At 39.1% G+C, this 20,396-nt stretch overlaps 1 protein-coding gene across 4 annotated transcripts in view; it reads right to left on the reverse strand.

The window, feature by feature from the left end:
- Positions 1–9,861: 9,861 nt before the first annotated feature.
- LOC124279263 (polycomb complex protein BMI-1-A-like) overlaps positions 9,862–20,396 on the reverse strand; it is a 104,792-nt gene continuing 94,257 nt past the window's right edge. Inside the window, exons 3-10 of one of the 4 annotated variants that reach the window (XM_046715080.1) lie at positions 19,680–19,776; positions 18,300–18,355; positions 16,903–16,950; positions 15,513–15,615; positions 14,506–14,566; positions 14,076–14,174; positions 12,449–12,529; positions 9,862–12,066 (exon numbers count right to left, since the gene is read on the reverse strand). In XM_046715080.1, the coding sequence (XP_046571036.1) occupies positions 11,317–12,066; positions 12,449–12,529; positions 14,076–14,174; positions 14,506–14,566; positions 15,513–15,615; positions 16,903–16,950; positions 18,300–18,355; positions 19,680–19,776 (1,295 nt within the window). In that variant the 3' untranslated portion in view covers positions 9,862–11,316. The remainder of the gene's footprint in view (positions 12,067–12,448; positions 12,530–14,075; positions 14,175–14,505; positions 14,567–15,512; positions 15,616–16,902; positions 16,951–18,299; positions 18,356–19,679; positions 19,777–20,396) is intronic. The other 3 variants (XM_046715082.1, XM_046715084.1, XM_046715083.1) reach the window with 3 other exon arrangements.

Below are 20,396 nucleotides of genomic sequence, written 5' to 3' on the forward strand. Positions count from 1 at the left end.
TTCACAATACTGGGTGTATATTGTAAGTAAACGTTAGTCAGACGTATGATGATTTATCAATGTCACACCTGTTACCTATTCACAATACTGGGTGTATATTGTAAGTATACGTCAGTCAGACGTATGATGATTTATCAATGTCACACCTGTTACCTATTCACAATACTGGGTGTATATTGTAAGTATATCATTTATCAATGTACCTGTTACCTGTTCACAATACTGGGTGTATATTAGTCAGACGTATGATTTATTTATCAATGTCACACCTGTTACCTATTCACAATACTGGGTGTATATTAGTCAGACGTATGATTTATCAATGTCACACCTGTTACCTATTCACAATACTGGGTATATTATAAGTAAACGTAAGTCACAATACTGTGTATATTGTAAGTAAACGTCAGTCAGACGTATGATGATTTATCAATGTCACACCTGTTACCTATTCACAATACTGGGTGTATATTGTAAGTATACGTCAGTCAGACGTATGATGATTTATCAATGTCACACCTGTTACCTATTCACAATACTGGGTTTATATTGTAAGTACGTCACACCTGTTACCTATTCACAATACTTATATTGGATGTATATTGTAAGTATACGTCAGTGAGACGTATGATGATTTATCTATGTCACATCTGTTACCTATTCACAATACTTGGTGTATATTGTAAGTATACGTCAGTCAGACGTATGATGATATATCTATGTCACATCTGTTATCTGTTCCTATCACCTGATGAAATGTGTGTATAATCCAGTAAGATGTATGACATCAATGACGTTATAACATCTGTTATCTATCCATGTAGGCTGTAGACTGCGTGTATACGTCAGTTGGAGGTGTGATAAGTGTGTATGTTTTAAACATGTGCTTCTTGTCAAGTGAATTATGATGATCTTCAGTTGGAGTGTATTGAGAGGGCATGATAGTCTGAGGTATATTGACGTGCAACGTCAGTAGGATATGTGTTGTCCTGCCACGTCAATTTAGTGTCTCTTGTCCAAACACGTCGTACATTGTTCGGTCATGTGAATTGGATGTATATTGTCTTGTCATGTCAATCTGATGTGTATTGTCTTGTCACGACAATTTGGTGTGTATTGTCCTGTCATATAAATCTGAACTGCATTGTCTTCTCACGTCAGTTTGACGTGTATTGAAGTGTCAATTCAATCTTATATGTAATGTCTTGTCACGTCATTATGATGTGTATTGTCGTGCCACGTCAGTCTATGTGTATTGTCTCGTCATGTCAGTCTATGTGTATTGTCTTGTCACGTCAATCTGATGTGTATTGTCTTGTCACGTCAGTCTATGTATATTGTCTTGTCACGTCAATCTGATGTGTATTGTCTTGTCACGTCAGTGTATGTATATTGTCTTGTCACATCAGTCTATGTGTATTGTCTTGTCACGTCATCTTGTCGCGATACTTTGATGTGTATTGTCTTGTCATGTCAGTCTATGTGCATTGTCTTGTCACGTCAGTATGTGGTGTATTGTCTTGTCACGTCAATCTTATGTGCATTGTCTTGTCACGTCAGTGTATGTGTATTGTCTTGTCACGTCAGTGTATGTGTATTGTCTTGTCACGTCATCTTGTCGCGTTACTTTGATGTGTATTGTCTTGTCACGTCAGTGTATGTGTATTGTCTTGTCACGTCAGTCTGTGTATTGTCTTGTCACGTCATCTTGTCGCGTTACTTTGATGTGTATTGTCTTGTCACGTCAGTCTATGTATATTGTCTCGTCATGTCAGTCTATGTGTATTGTCTTGTCACGTCAGTCTATGTATATTGTCTTGTCGCGTCAATCTGATGTGCATTGTCTTGTCATGTCAGTCTATGTGCATTGTCTTGTCACGTCAGTCTATGAGTATTGTCTTGTCATGTCAGTCCATATGTGTATTATTTCGTCACGTCAGTCTGGTGTGTGTATTGTCTTGTCACATCAGTCTTTGATGTCTTGTGTCAATCATAACGTGTCTTGTCACGTTAATCCGATGTGTATTGTCTTGTCACGTCAATCTTTATGTATTGTCTTGTCGCGTTACTTTGATGTATTGTCTTGTCGTCAATCTGATGTGTATTGTCTTGTTGTAACGTCAGTCAGTCTGTGTGTGTATTGTCACGTCAGTCTATGTGTATTGTCTTGTCACGTCAATCTGATGTGTATTGTCTTGTCACGTCAATCTGATGTGTATTGTCTTGTCACGTCAATCTGATGTGTATTGTCTTGTCACGTCAATCTGATGTGTGTGTCTTGTCTGTGATGTGTATTGTCTTGTCATGTCAATCTGATGTGTATTTGTCTTGTCATGTCGTCAGTCTATGTGTATTGTCTTGTCACGTCAGTCTATGTGTATTGTCTTGTCACGTCAGTCTATGTGTATTGTGTCTGGTTTGTATTGTCTTGTCACGTCAGTATGGTGTGTATTGTCTTGTCACGTCAGTCTGATGTGTATTGTCTTGTCACGTCAATCTGATGTGTATTGTCTTGTCACGTCAGTCTGATGTGTATTGTCTTGTCACGTCAATCTGATGTGTATTGTCTTGTCACGTCAATCTGATGTGTATTGTCTTGTCACGTCAATCTGATGTGTATTGTCTTGTCACGTCAATCTGATGTGTATTGTCTTGTCACGTCTGATGTGTATTGTCTTGTCACGTCAGTGTATGTGTATTGTCTTGTCACGTCAGTCTATGTGTATTGTCTTGTCACGTCAATCTGATGTGTATTGTCTTGTCACGTCAGTCTATGTATTGTCTTGTCACGTCAATCTATGTGTATTGTCTTGTCACGTCAGTCTGATGTGTATTGTCTTGTCACGTCAATCTGATGTGTATTGTCTTGTCACGTCAGTTTATGTGTATTGTCTTGTCACGTCAGTCTGATGTGTATTGTCTTGTCACGTCAGTCTACGTGTATTGTTCTGTCACCATAACCTGATGTGTTATCGTATATCCCATGAGGAAGACACACAGACAACAAAATCGACACCTTTAGACACCCGGAAGTGTGAAATTTAACATTTCTATACAATACAGTGTCTTTTGATTCATCGTGAATGATCCTGCTGCCTGCCTGCATCTCGAGGCAGACATTGATGCCATTAAACACAACAAAACAAGTCACAATATTTGTACACTTTATTGTCCCTAGATCTGATACTTTGTACCCAATTCCGATATTTAAATTAAATACCACGTATTTACACTGAACGCCTGGCTGCTAGGCAGTTGCGCGCGCATGTACCAGAGGTTTATCACGTGATAAAACCCACTCTAAAACGACGTGAAACATCTGTGTCAAAATCGGAAACTACAAAGACAAAGAATCTTTAACGGTTTGATTATTTCTCATAAATAGTTCCATTTTTAAAATAGGAATAATTGTCTTTGTATTCTCCGTGTCCACCGTTTCCAACTCGCTTAAAGACCATTCCCATGTGCTTAAAATGCTATACGACCATCAAAAACTAAGACATTTCTACAGACACCGAACGCCGATGAATTGTCACCGGACAACTTGATGTCTTACATAAACTGAATTTTTTTCAGTTAATGAACAAAAAAGGATGTGTACATATTGGTTAAAACATCACACCTCTGTCCTCCATTCTGGGTTTCATACACACACTATCTGACTGGTATATCTTAATGCTTATCTACCATTCACACGTCGGAAGACGTCCGGATGCATCATTGTCCTTCTGAACAATGCTGGCAATGTAACAATATTGAAAACAATTGGACTAAATTTTAAACGGAAGATGCCGAAATCTAGAGAAAACCTAGAATCTCTGATAAACTTGAAGAGTATTGTTTTATTCAAGTAGTCTACCGATTTCTACATTTTATTATTTAATTTCAAACTTTCTAGTTAGGTAACTTACAACCCAATTCTACAATTGCACGCTCGACTAATCTTTGAGCACCTGTAACCTGCATAATACCTTGATTTGTGTTTGATAAAATACATAACTGTTGGACGGTTGGGATAATCATATTTGACCAGACTTTAAATGATACCATTTAAGTAACAAATTAATATATACTGAGGGAAACAAATAAGGGAACACCACTTCGTGGCAGTGTTCCTTTATTTATTCTCAGATTTCCTCCCATAGCGCTATTCGAATCTGGTGATGAAAACTGGAAAATATTAAAGGAACGCTTGAAGTTTCATATGTTCCTTTACTTGTTGCTCTCAGTATATATTTATGGCAATACACCGGACATTACATACACTATACGACACTGATACTAATTTCAATTATCGAATCAAACCCTTGTAAAGAACACTCTCCATCTTAAGACACGGACAAGTCATGTAATTATTATAATTCTTTACGGCTTAAACTGACGCCAACAGCGCACAAAAAGAACCAGTGTACTCTTTGTATTGATGAACGACATAGAAAAACTTGTCCGAAGGCGATCAACATCAACGTTACATTTTGAAATGTATCGATTTGCTATGAAATATGAATAGTGGGTAATCTACTAGTAATGTATTTTATCGATTACTGTCACATTTCACATGCGTTATTACGTAAAAGCTTTAATGCATTACCGAGCATGGAGATCCAGGGTGATGCTCATATGCGTTAATGGCGGCACATATCATAGAAACCACCATTGATTTTACAAGGCAATAAACATTATCACTAAATTCTTGCAAAAGCGTTCTTGTGGTTCTTATTATTCAACTGAAGAAATTAAACGATGTTCTTAAATATTAACTTTTTGTGTTTTCCAATTATACGTACATTAAATGATCAAGCTTTTCTTACGGGTCTTCTTCATTAGGGCAACGAGTACTTCCAGTAATCCTCAATATGTAGATCTTATTCTACTACAAATAGTTAAAGATATCCGATTAGTAAATATCAGTATAATCAATCTGAAATGTGGCGGATTACCCATATCACGAATTTGGAGTAGTATATTATGAAATGATCTGCCTTTTGTTTGAGTTGCAGATGTTTGTTTAGGTTGTTGGCAAGTAGGAATGGTCACGTCACGGGACAAGTTCGTAGAACGAGTTCCTAGAACATGAGAACACAAGGGAAAGGTCTTTCAAGCATTTCAATACATCTTAAAGCTCTTGAAATGGAAACGTTATTCTTAGGTTTTAGGTCATATGAAGTCAAGCAACATACGTGCAACATACTAAACACAGCCTGTAGGTGCCACACACTGACGATCGTGGCGATCGTGGCACATATCATGGTGATCATTGTGATAAATACATGCAATCGGTATTAGGATAGTCACTTTATCTCGGGTTGAAACGAACGAGTGAATACAATAATATAGTAATATCACGGCATGGGACAACAGAGATGGGCTTAATATGACGACCTTAACTTCTGTTCAAACGAATGATGTAATACGATGACATTAACTTCGGTTTAAACAAATGTGTTGAGATGACGTCTTCATTGGTTTAAACGAATGATGTAATACGATGACATTAACTTCGGTTTAAACAAATGTGTTGAGATGACGTCTTCATTGGTGTAAACGAATGATGTAATACGATGACATTAACTTCGGTTTAAACGAATGTGTTGTGATGACGTCTTCATTGGTTTAAACGAATGATGTAATACGATGACATTAACTTCGGTTTAAACGAATTATAGAATGTGGTCACTTTAACCCCGGTTAATTGGAATTGTATTGGTTTGTTTCCTCATCGCTGGTTGCATCGATTAATCAAAATGGTACTGTAATTTGGGTAAAAATGAGTTTTCCAGTATGTTCTATGAACTTCGGATGTCACATGTTGACCTATCACTGCTTTCTAAAACGAATTCAAGGGTATGTTTTGTTGGCGATGCTAGCTTTGGGGAAGCTTCATTGTGAAACTATTCATATTATCAACGGAAACAGGTTTTCATTAGTTTACTTCAGTGATTAGTTCACATAATGTTCACAGATATGTCGCCTTTCTGTCAGCAGAATCTGTTTCGGAGGATACTCAAGACATCTTACTTGGACATATTTTGATTAAAAACCCGAAACATTCAAACTCACCAGCCGAAATCAAACGTCTAAAGCAGAGCATTTTGGACAACCATATACGCAAATAAATTTCATTCCCTCAATCCGCCTGTTGATTGTCATAACAATGACTGTACAAGTGTACATATTGTTCCGCACAACCAAGCAGAAATATCATATCAGGTTCTCATCCAATTGCTTTCAGCTTGATACTGCGGTTGGAATTCATAAAATTATTCGCCAAAGGACAATCCAACACTTATCTATCCCTGTAATACTTGGTGTCCTCACAAAACCCCGTACACACTAACACCCTTTTCCTACCAAACACAGTACCTGTGAGATGAATGCAATTTGTAAACGGTTATATCTCAAAATAATATAATAACTGCATTAAATCAGTTTGACTTTATAATGATTTGCGTAATATCACGACGTGCCTGTTTCCTGGGGGAGAGAATCCCGAAGTTGTGCCGGTCGCGACGAAGGATAGCGATAGGCCAAGGCCATGTAGTGGGAATCGATATCAAGCGATTATGTACAATTATCTGGCACTTGGACAACTGTCCTGTTACTTCTGGTATTCATATCATGTTTGTCTTTTTATAGAACTTAACCACGCAGGATCTTTCGACAAGGAACATTACTACTGTTGTCAATTTTATACATTCCCGCGGGAATGACTAGGCCTTGTTTAGTATGTTGCACGTATACCCTCTTCACCTCGGTCAACTTCCATCTACTACTGAAAAACAAACTATATAAGACGAGAACAGAATAACAGGAGGAGATATACAAACATGATGCTGATTTCATTGACGTCATATCCGGTCACGTGATCATATGTTATCCTATATCTAAGCACTATATATAAAACTCAGAAAATGGAAATATTATGGGAAATGAAAGGTGGGAATGTTGGTTTTGGAATGAAATATGTTGAGGTTGGTAAATATCCGGTTTATATACTGGGTGGTTTTACAGCTTCGGTTTTTTCAGTTTTGTCTTTCATTACAAAAAAGTTAAAATCGTATTCTGACTAACATACTGAATAAAGCTGTTGCTTTGTATACATCAAGTGCACAAACCCTTTCCGGTGTGACTCGTGCGTCCCTATACATGTCTTGTTGGTTGGGATTCATTGTAGTGGTGTCCTATGTCAAGGTTGACTCTTTACCTCGAAGTTCTGGGTACCTTAGATAAAGGTGCATCGAGACTACCGTACTTCGAAATGGCTGCATTAAACTTAGTTTACCCCCAAACAATCATAAGGGGATTTCATCCACTAGCATTAAAATTCTTTGTGTAGATAAATTCAGTCATTATCTTCAATAAGTCGAAACCTAACACTTGAAAGCAAGTGTCTAATTAAATTCTGCAATTGCCACCGAAACAAACACAGACCTACAACTCAATTGTGGAATGGGTCTAATCAGACATGTCTTTTTACATTAAACCTATTTCATCTTAAACGATATATTTACATTATATTTATATATTTTAGGTAGAATTAAAGAGGGTTAACTGCAAGTAGCAACCGATTGCCGAGAATTTCTGTTATATCCAACGAACAAAATTCGAGACTTGATTAATATATAATAAATCAATTTGGTATTGCTGTGCAATTTCCCCATCCTCCATGACAACAGTGAGAGCAGCATGTCGGAAATACTCTGTATCAGCAAGACAATAATGACAATCTCTACAACTGACCACGGGTGTTCATGCATGTTGTTTTCCAACTGGTCAGCTGCCAGACCAACCCCAAGCAAAGTCCTATCCATCAGAACCCTTATCGATTTCAGCGTAAATGGCGATAGTAAAATATTGCTAGTTTGAAAATCCTTGCGAGTTAGCTCCTTCTGTAGAACGAATACACTGTAAATAATGCATCTGTGTATATCAAGTTTGTTGCAAAAGATCCTATTTCAAGGAAACATTTAACTGAGTTGTTGGTCTGCTACGATCTGCGTGACTGTATAAATCGTGCTTGTTTATTTCAAAGATCAGTTCGTAATATATAACATCTTTACTACACACCTGTTCCAATAACTCAATAACACCGTCATCAAATGACGTTTATGCCTCTATATAAACAAACTGGTATTTAAAAATTACTTTATGTTTGTCACAAAATACTTACTAACGCCAGAACCCTCGTATGTCAAGAGTACGACGCCGTAAATTTCACGGTGTACATGTCAAGCAAGATTCAGTATCACCCCATGTTTGACGTGTCTATTTCATGTACATTTCACTTCGCTGCATATTTCACCATTCCAAAACCAACAATACCAAACTAAAACGTGTCAATTTCTACTTTGATTGACAGTATTGCAGAACATATGATGTTGTAACCAATAAAGTTTTTTGTGCCATGGTGAGGGTGTAAAGCATATAACAAACACAAGGGATATTCCATTTGATATTCTGGAGGCGGGGAGCTATTGTTTTTAAAACAACACAGCCCCCAAAATATGAAATGGTTGCCCCTATGACTACAGAACCAAAACGGAGAGCCCCTTCATGTAAGAACAACATGCACGGTGATGAAGAAACGTTCATCATATGTGTTATCACATTTGTCATCACATCATTCTCAAGTGTAATAAAACTTAAATACAATTATAAAGAATATTTCTTTGTTTGTTTTAAAATACTACTTTTCATAAAACTTGAATATATTACCAAAGAATATTGAAAAAAGAACTTTTCGTTTGCTAATATCATCTGAACATCAATTCAATTTAAATGTCACCCTTTACTGTAAATGAAACATTCAAATAATAACTTAATTCAGAAATATTCTGATTTTTTTTTTCAAATTTCATATTCATAATGAATATTACTTAGTACATTTTAAATTCTGTGCATATTACGTGTACCACACAAAGCATAGCTACAGGGTCATGTCACCAATATTGACGGTAAGTAACCATAGCAACCTACAAACTAAACCTACCGTACATCTTACACAAGTACACCAATTGTTCACCAATATCTACAGACCTAACGTAGTTTACGCCATATAAGGGTGTCCGTTTTGGTTTTGTAGCCTCCCTCTAAAGCTACGTATGCCCTTATAAGGGGTCATTTCAGAAATGTCAGTAACGGTTACATGACTGTATTTAGCATATTCAGAATGAATATACTTGATCTCCAGTGATTATTTCATAGATCTATTTGACTTATTGAAAATAATTAATAGTCTGAGGGTTGAAAAACACGAATGAAAGTTCGATAAACTGAACCCCGTTTATCCAGATTTGTACCATTTTGTGAAAACGAATTAAATACGACTCTGTCATTCTATATCTATCTGGTCCAAATGTGTATCGTACGGTTTATCAGGGTTTCACTATTGTGGTGAATGGTGATGTATTACTGTTAGGTGAGTTCCTTTAATATAACTTTCAGTTTACCTTTTATAAACATCAAGTGTTTTTAAGAATTTTAAGAAAAACATTTGACGACAAAATATACAGCTGCTTCGTAGTCATGTAACCGTAAACGACACCTGATTGTACAACGAAGTATGTTCATCGACAAGGGTTTGCAAATGCAAATGTGTGCGCATTTTTTTATTTTAAAACCACCGACAACTACTGTTTAATGTTCCTATAAACAAAATATCATGACAAGAATCTGAAGAAACTCAACTCTCCCTAAAGGTGGTAGTCATGTACTGGACAACTGTACTATATGACGTGAGAGTTTGTATATACGCAAATCCCGTTTCCGAAATAATCACATCAGAAATAGAAACACACATTTAGAAAACCTGGCCCGCATTTGTTACACAGATTTCTGATGCAAAATTCGTTTTTTCTGTGGTTATATGTTAGAAAAATATTGTATTAGCCATCCCCATCTGGCAGCCATGTGTACACTAACCTGCTCCAGAGTTTAAATTAACGTGTTTTAAAAACTCGATTTTTTTTTTCTAATTTTGTTTACTTTTAAATCATTTTGTATCTGTAGATGAGCGCTCGGGATGACAGAGTTGAGTTTAACAGTGTCCATGCACTATCACAGTTAGTGAAGTTGGGAGTGAGTGAGTTTTGTTTTATGCCACTTTTAGCAATATTCCAGCAATATCAGGGCGGGGACACCAGAAATGGGCTTCACACATTGTACCCACTTGGGGAATCGAACCCCCGTCTTCGGCGTGACGAGCGAACGCTTTAACCACCAGGCTACCCCACCGTTCCTAGCTGGGAGGAAAACCCGAAGTTAGACATTTATCTCATTGAGAAACCAACGAGCACTTCTATGGTGCTGTCAAACATAGTCGGGATGGGTCTGGATTCGAACCCAGAGTGTACTGAAGTGGCCCATATGGCGGGAGAGTACGGTGTTTAACGTCGTTGATTCAGCCATATATCGACGTGATGACGTTATGGAATTCTATTCATGATTTGCAAACCCTTGTATTTGGACATATATTTTTAAGTTACCGATGAGTGTTTATGCGAATGTGCCCTGTGGGTCACAGAACCCAAAATCTTTAGTGTTTTCATGCCCTATAATGCACAAAATACTAATAGTAACGGTTCCCATAGAAACCAAGTAGTCTGTATGACGTCACAGTCAATATGACGTCATGTTAATCCAGTGAGGAGTAAATCCGATGACGCAAGAACAGGTAAATCCAAATAAACACAGCATTATCCACCAATTGAACAAGACAGGGGTATATATCCAAATATATAGGTATCCGTGACGATGAAACAGTAGGATGACGTCAAACTGTGATGTCATCAAGATGAACGTCACAATTACAAACAATACATGACGTCACATTTTATGAATATTTGAACACTGTGTATCACTCATTTAATTGGGAGAAAGAGTTCATACATAGGTCAGTTGTTTTTTCAGTTTTGTATTCCATGAATTATGGTATTGAAATGAACTCCGGGCTGAAGGGTTGAGGGGTTTGGGGCTGGTTGAAAAATGAAATTGACATGAAATCAACATCACATCTCCAGAACATGTATGGCATGGGAAACGAATACCTCCAATATGAACAAATGCCAGGATGAAATAATCCCAACAGAACACACTCGTCTTGAGTCACACGTCGTGACGTCATTCAATGAAACGTGACGTCATCCTTAATGAACTCTATGACGTCATATGAATGCTATACATGAACACTGGACGTCATTTTGAAATATTGACAGCACACTATGTATATTTCCATGATATAGATTCCATATAGCTGCGATATATCCAATGGGTGTCACAACTTTCTGAATTCGGTAACAGCATCTCCTTGGAAACAAATTAGGAGGGTTGAGAGTAATCCAGCGGCATCACGTAGGTATCTGATTTCATATCGCCAGGAAAATGATCACTCGGAACCTTGAAGTGCCCATTCATTATCAAATCATTCGGTCCGTGCCATTTGATGGGCGTCACGTGATCCGATTCGCTCGGTCGTCTGCTCTCGGTTCCCGGTGAACTCTCGTACTCCGTTGGAGAGTCGCTACACTGACTCGACCGGGCGAATCCATTATTTTCCGTGGGTGTTTGGACAGGAGAGAAGTCTTTATCGTCTTTCTCGGGGGTATCCCCTTCGGAGACTGAATAATCAATGGCGGAATCAGCCTCCTTTTCACAAACACCTGCTTCGTGCGCAGCAGCCTCGCGCCATTCGGAACAGGAAGCCGTTTTCTCAGCCTCGTTTGAGTTTATGACATCTATTTCCTTTTCCGCTTCGGCAGTGTCGTCATCAGTCTTTGAGCATGCAGACGAGTGACACGTTTCATCCGTTTTCAGACAACCGGAGACCGGCTCGGTTGTTTCCGTCGGTTTTTCGGTCTCTCCGTTTTGAAATGTGTCGGGTTTATTTGGTTTTGAAGGAACATCAACATTATTTGGCTTTGTCGACGATTGGCAGTCTGGTGAATCTTTGTGTTTCTTAGCAGGGACTTCTGGCTCATCGGTAGGTCGGGAACCTTCGCTCAGTTCCGGTAATTTCCGCTTTTTGGGAAGAAACTTGTAGAAAGAGTAAAACAGTTTCAGGATTCCTTGCTGTAAAAGGCAAGAAAAATATGCTTCGTGAAATCAGTATTTTCCATATCAATAGCACAAGTACACATCACTAATAATTCATTTGAAATTCTCAATACACTGGGCACCCGTTAATGCAGAACCAAGGGTTATTACTGTCCGCAATGACATTTGATCTGGACATTTGTTAAAGAAAGGGTTAAAGTCCGATTCAACGAAGAATCACAAAATCTGACAATTCACTTAAGACAAAAATGTAAATTTTGCTTCACCGAATCCAATGAAACCGGATCTAAATTGTGATTCAGTTTCTAAAATTTTCAATAGGTCATGTTCAATATCCTCATACAGGGCTCCAAATACAATACTGTGTGCCCTAAAGCAGGGTAACTATCACGCTCACCCTCCGCCATGAGTAGATGTAGGCCACATCCATGAGAGACCACGTGTCACGAAGAGGGGAGTCGGTGTGAATTAGGTCAATCTGAAATGTACAACATGTCAATGTCACAATGAATGTACACAAAGGTTAACGTGAGCCACCGAAACCAATAAACTCCTACAATCAAATGATACCACCTGCCATACCTAAACTGCCATGAAAAGAGCAGATTCACCAAATAACGACTGGGGCTATCTACGTCAATCAGAAATGAGCATCATGTCAATGTCACAGCAACATGTACACCGTGTCAAGGTAAACATGTACAACTGAAACCAACAACTTCCTCGTATGAAATAAGAGTGAGTGAATGAGTGAATATAGTTTTACGCCGCTTTTAGCAATATTCCAGCAACATCACGGCAGGGGACACCAGAAATGGGCTTCACACATTGTACCCATGTGGGGAATCGAGTCCGGGCCTTCGGCGTGACGAGCGAACGCTTTAACCACTAGGCCACCCCACATTATTGTGCATCAAGCGTACACTGCATCTCTGCACCCTCCCCTTCCCCTCCCCACCCCCTTCTTCTCATTTAAGGTAACCATAAATCATCCCACCTGTCATATTCTGACAAACATTGCAATCAGTTAATAACGTATAACGGCAGAGAGTTACACCTCACGACTTATCTTGTATAGTGTCTCACCAATACATGTCCTTCCACAAACGTTCTACAGCAACTATAGAACGCATCAGACAAAGAAAGAGAGAGAGACGTTCTACAGCTACTATACCTGAAGCATACAGCTACTATACCTGAAGCATCAGACAAAGAAAAGAGAGAGACGTTCTACAGCTACTATACCTGAAGCATCAGACAAAGATAGAGAGAGACGTTCTACAGCTACTATACCTGAAGCATCTATACCTGAAGCATCAGACAAAGAGAGAGAGACGTTCTACAGCTACTATACCTGAAGCATCAGACAAAAAAAGAGAGAGAGACGTTCTACAGCTACTATACCTGAAGCATCAGACAAAGAAAGAGAGAGAGACGTTCTACAGCTACTATACCTGAAGCATCAGACAAAGCATCAGACAAAGAAAGAGAGAGACGTTCTACAGCTACTATACCTGAAGCATCAGACAAAGAAAGAGAGAGAGACGTTCTACAGCTACTATACCTGAAGCATCTACAGCTACCTGAAGCAAAGAAAGAGAGAGAGACGTTCTACAGCTACTATACCTGAAGCATCAGACAAAGAAAGAGAGAGAGACGTTCTACAGCTACTATACCTGAAGCATCAGACAAAGAAAAGAGACGTTCTACAGCTACTATACCTGAAGCATCAGACAAAAGAAAGAGAGACGTTCTACAGCTACTATACCTGAAGCATCAGACAAAGAAAGAGAGACGTTCTACAGCTACTATACCTGAAGCATCAGACAAAGAAAGAGAGACGTTCTACAGCATCACTACATACCTGAAGCATCAGACAAAGAGAGAGAGACGTTCTACAGCTACTATACTATCTACAGCTACTTCACCTGAGCATCAGGACAAAGAAAGAGACAGAGACGTTCTACAGCTACTATACCTGAAGCATCAGACAAAGAGAGAAAGACGTACTACAGCTACTATACCTGAATCATCTCAGAAAGGGAATACTTCATGCGGATGAATTTCTTTAGATGTGATACGGTGACAGCGGCAGGACACATGAGATACCGGCGGTCAAACAACTGAAAAGTAATGCAAGAAAAAAATATATAAATGCCTATATTCAATGTACAAATATTTAAGTTAGAGAAAATTGCTTTCTGATTGGCTGATTTTGGCTGATGTCGACTTCTTATTGGTCGTTTCATTGGTCGGCCAAAGTTCGCGAAAGTTCGTGACCTGTATATTCTCATATCCTTATTCAGCGGTAACGAGAACTATGAATACATATTTCAATGGTTTTGTTCGGATCTCAGATTAAAACCCCACAAGCAGCTTTTCCTTGAACGACTAAGGGACGCAACGAGTGGAAATCGTGCCAACGTGAGAGATAGTTCAATCATGCGGACATACCTTTTGTGGTTCATCTTCTTCCTTGATGTGAACGGATGGCTTCCCACTAGAAACAAACAGACTACGATATGTATCAGTTACCTGTGCATTGTATGACACAAAGTGGATCGGTGTTTATTTACTGGTTGGTTGGTTAACGTCACAGTTATCATTGCCCCAGCTATATGACGTCAGTCTGTAAAATAATCAAGTTTGAACCAACCAGTCCTGTGATTGACTTCATGAACATCGATCTGCGCGATTGGGATTCAATGACATGAACCAAGTTAGCGAGGCTGAACACTCGGTCCAGTAAGCCTCTTACGACAAAAAAAGAAATGAAATGAAAGTAGCGTGACAGTCCCTATGTGTCCAAGCAAATTAGTGACTGTCTGTTGTTTAAAGCCGCACTCAGCACTATTCCAGCTATAAGACGGCGGTCTGTAATTAATCGAGTCTGGACCAGACAATCCAGTGACTGATATCATGAGCATCGATGCAATGTCACGTTTAGTGATCATAAATGTCTAACGCTTCCTTAAAAATACAGATATGGGCTATTCGAAGGTGCGGGGATGTTGTATTATAGAGTCGGCAATATTTCATTTATACACCGGTAACCCATATATTAATACATTAAAGACTTCCGGCAAACTAGAGACCGACGGCATGAGCACCAACACAAGAAAACATAATTGGTCTTCAGAAACCATGCTTGTCGTAAGAGGCGACTAACGGGATCGGGTGTCAGGCTCGCTGATTTGGTTGACACATGTCACCGTATCCCAATTGCGTAGATCGATGCTCATGCTGTTGATTACTGGATTGTCTGATCCAGACTCGATTATTTACAGACCGTCACCATATAGCTGGAATATTGCTGAGTGCGGCGTTATACAACAATCCAACCAACGAACAAGGCCTTCCCCTTGAATACACATGTGGTGAGATTTCGAAAAGATTTTCGAAACCGAAACTGATTCACCTCAAATATAGAACAAGGTTTATATATTGTGAAACAAACTTACTGGCTGCAGTGTTCGAGTGACAAGCTGATTTGTTCGTCAGGAGAATGAATCACTCGGTCTGTGGTTTTGAAATCCAGTTCTTTCCCTTCGCGTTTCCGGGCTTCTGACGAGAAAGGAACGACATATGAAATCGGCATTTGCCCACAATCAGAGAGTGAACAGCATTGAACACAGAGAGTGAACCGTTGAACACAGAGACTGAACGGTATTTGAACACAGAGAGTGAACGGTATTGAACACAGAGAGTGAACGGTATTGAACACAGAGAGTGGACGGTATTGAGTACAGAGACTGAACGGTATTGAGTACAGAGACTGAACGGTATTGAACACAGAGACTGAACGGTATTGAACACAGAGAGTGAACGGTATTGAACACAGAGAGTGAACGGTATTGAACACAGAGACTGAACGGTATTGAACACAGAGAGTGAACGGTATTGAACACAGAGAGTGAACGGTATTGAACACAGAGAGTGAACGGTATTGAACACAGAGAGTGGACGGTATTTGAACAGAATTCTGGTAATACCACATGTCATCTTGATGCTGGAGGAAACCCCCAAGTCATGCAGTCATTTTGGAAAAAAAATCACCGTGGAAAAAACACACAAGCGTGGTTAAGGTACTGACAAACCGAGACACATTACCGGGGTATTCTTGCACACGGTCCCACGATCACCAGTTTCTGGTACGTCTAAGGGACGTAACTCAAAGCGAATTACTACGACAACTAACTGGTCTAAATCATTGCCAAATAACCCACGCCCACAGAAACGTCCATGAAATCCGATTAAAGAATTTGAAATCGACAAAATGTCAGCTCAGGTTTATTCGCTTTATGCAGAATGCGCCACGTTTATCCAAAGCTGTTCCAGGAATTAAGTCTAAAAACGGATGGTTTCTTTATAAACATGTCATCTTTTTATACAGTTATTTATACTTAATTTTTTTGACCAAATATAAATATTTTGAAGGTGGGCTGCAATGAGTATTTCCACACTGGTAGATTTATTACAATTTCATTTCACTGCGCATGCCCAGTGTGAGGTGTTTAATACAGGGCGTACATCACTGGCTGGGCATCACCGATAATAGGAACTACATTTCACTTCCTGCAATGTATAATCGCGTTAACTGTCACCAACGTGTCAATTTGGAATAATTAATTGCCGAGCGTCTTGATACAATCACCATAGAAACGAAATTATTTCTTCAAAGAACCACAAGTTATAGCAACTAGGATGAGAAAAACAGATATCTTGATATAAATCCATAGTGTAGTATTACCAGGGGCCGAGCCGTCTGTGACAAACGAGAAGTGTACTTATTATCGAAAGGCGTGTATTTCAAAAGAAGTCAATAAAGATAGAGAAATAAACAATCCCTACCATAGCACGGGGTTTGTTCGTAGAACTCTCGCCGCCTTTTCATTTCATCTGAAATGTACACGAGTTAATATGTCAATGGCAATCAATCACACTCTATGAGTATATATGTACCAGTGTAGCAAGATGTATATTTCATTCCCTGATGGAGGGGAGTTTGTGTGGGTGATATTTGACGTATCGGTGATACGGGATGTGTATATCACCATGTTCGGGGATTACTGGCGTTACTGGTCTTATATCACATCGTTTAGAGATAACATATATTTAGAGTATGTATATAATGTTCAGAGATTAGTGTTGTATATATCACAGTGTACAGAGATTAGTGTTGTATATATCACCGTGTTCCGACATTAGTGTTGTATAGATCACAGTTTTCAGAGATAAGTGTTGTATAGATCACAGTGTTCAGGGATTAGTGTTGTATAGATCACAGTGTTCAGGGATTAGTGTTGTATATATCACAGTGTTCCGACATTAGTGTTGTATACCTCACAGTGTTCAGACATTAGTGTTGTATATATCACAGTGTTCAGGGATTAGTGTTGTATATATCACAGTGTTCCGACATTAGTGTTGTATACCTCACAGTGTTCAGACATTAGTGTTGTATATATCACAGTGTTCAGGGATTAGTGTTGTATATATCACAGTGTTCAGGGATTAGTGTTATATAGATCACAGTGTTCAGGGATTAGTGTTATATAGATCACAGTGTTCAGGGATTAGTGTTAAATAGATCACAGTGTTCAGACATTAGTGTTGTATATATCACAGTGTTCAGGGATTAGTGTTGTATATATCACAGTGTTCAGGGATTAGTGTTGTATACGTCACAGTGTTCAGGGATTAGTGTTGTATATATCACAGTGTTCTGGGATTAGTGTTGTATACATCACAGTGTTCGGGATTAGTGTTGTATACATCACAGTGTTCCGGGATCAGTGTTGTATACATCACAGTGTTCAGGATCAGTGTTGTATACATCACAGTGTTCAGGGATTAGTGTTGTATACATCACAGTGTTCAGACATTAGTGTTGTATATATCACAGTGTTCAGGGATTAGTGTTGTATACATCACAGTGTTCAGACATTAGTGTTGTATATATCACAGTGTTCAGGGATTAGTGTTGTATATATAACAGTCTTCAGGCATTAGCGTTGTATACATCAGTGTTCAGGGATTAGTGTTGTATATATCACAGTGTTCCGGGCTTAGTGTTGTATATATCACAGTGTTCAGGGATTAGTGTTGTATACATCACAGTGTTCAGGCTTAGTGTTGTATATATCACAGTGTTCAGAGATTAGTGTTGTATATATCACAGTGTTCAGATATTGATGGTTTACGTATGACAGTTTACGTAGCGCATATATTCTGACACATATACTTACTTTTAAACAGTCCTGGCACCATTTTATATACTATATTCTGTAGCGTTTCATCATATCTGAAATAAACATGTCATTTTATACATTCGGCACACGTTTTGTACAAGAAGAAGTTTCCAGTTTTTTTAGAAAAAATAATTTACACATGTATAAATAAAGAAAGAACGAAAGAGTGAAAGTAGTAAAAACATATAAAATAAAAGAAAGAAAGAAAGAAATCAGAACCGATTATTCATCGATCGCCGTGGTCGTCATTTCATAACTGCAGCGACAAAAGCCCTCACTCACTATAAAGTGTTACACTGATAACATGTTTTATCCGACAATGAGGTTGCGTTTCTGGATAAAGCCCAACATGTGTACACGTTGTGGTAAGTGAGGAATAAATCTGCTCTCACTGTCACACCAGGCACAGGACATGTAATATCAACAACACTCTCGCCTGATGACATGCCATTATTGATAAATATACTGCTCTGCCCATCACTGAACCCAAATCGCTTCCCCACTATATAAGCGAGTGATTATGGCTTTACGCCGCTTTTAGCAATATTCCAGCGATATCACAGCGAGGGACACCAGAAATGAGATCCACACATTGTGCCCATGTGGGGAATCGAACCGGGTCTTCGGCGTGACGAGCGAACGCTTTAACCACTAGGCTACCCCACCGCCCCCTCACTGTATAAGTGTGTTACAGCAGCAGCAGTTTGTATTCCCACAAAGTGAATCTACAACTCGATGCAGAGTTGAACCCAACTCACTCACTCACTGTTCGGGATATGGTGTTTGTGGAAGAGGTCTTGGGCGTATAAGACGAGGTGACTAAATAGAAGACATTGGGCTTTCTTGTGTAATACCGTTTGTCTAAAGATACAGCATTATGCAATATTCGGGCCACACATATAATTAAACATGTTTCGTTTAGCAGATGTAGTGAACAGCACATAAGCCGATTTCTAAAACATCCTGTGTGTGATAAAGATGTACGCCGCATACTTAGTGGGTATAATGTTACTCCGATTGTAGTAATATTCCATCCAGGGTGATCACGGCTTCAGAGACCGATATAACGGACTTAACAGTTCACATACGAACCAGGCTAGCTATTCTCGAAACGTTCGTAGCCCTACGAACCTCTTAAGCCCATTCTCAACACATTGGCTACGATCAAAGTTAAGAATTCATAGGGCTACGAACGTTTCGAGAATAAGGGCCCAGGGTCCCCATCCACAAAGCGTTCGTAGCGTTACGACCTATCGTAACTATACAGTTTATCATAGGATTACGAATGATGTTGCGCTACGATCGCTTTGTGGCTCGGTCCCCAGGGTCTGAGACGTGACGAGGGAACACTTTCACCACTATACCACCCTTGTTCACCTTATATTCTGCCATGGTCGAGTCTTGTGGATGAGGACTTCACAGATGGGGCAATAGTTGCTGGTTTCCAGGTACCGGACTATACACGTCTTGCAGACTGAAACATACAGGGACATCACAGTGAGAACAGAGAGTGTTGAGGGTGACATGTACAACTGCTGAACTGGTCACATAAAACTTAGGGTATACATGACGTGTACAACCTGGTCTATACATGAAATGTACAACATGGTGTATATTTGAAATGTACAACATAGTTTATACAAGAAATATACAACATGGTCTATAGCTGAAATATACAACATTGGTTATAAATGAAATATACAACAGTGTATACATGATCCCGGCAATCTGTGGTACATATGAACTGCACAAGAACAGTGTATACTGACTGACTGAGTTTGGTTTTACGTCGCTTTTAGCAATATTCCAGCAACATCACGGCGGGGGACACCAGAAATGGGCTTCACACATTGTGCCCATGTGGGGATTCGAACCCGGGTCTTCGGCGTGACGAGCCAACGCTTTAACCATTAGGATACCCCACCGAACCTAGAATAGTGTATACAGTCGGTTAGTTGAAATACAACATTCGGATTGGATTGCACATATATCAGCTGCAGTAATATTCGTAGGGCGTACAACAGAAGATTTTCGGAATCGTATCGGAAGAAACTAGATCAACCCCATGAAATAGGTCTAATTACTAGTTTCTAA

This window comes from Haliotis rubra, unplaced genomic scaffold (assembly GCF_003918875.1).
Source record: "Haliotis rubra isolate DU_JTF1 unplaced genomic scaffold, ASM391887v1 Scf249, whole genome shotgun sequence".
Lineage (NCBI taxonomy): Eukaryota > Metazoa > Mollusca > Gastropoda > Lepetellida > Haliotidae > Haliotis > Haliotis rubra.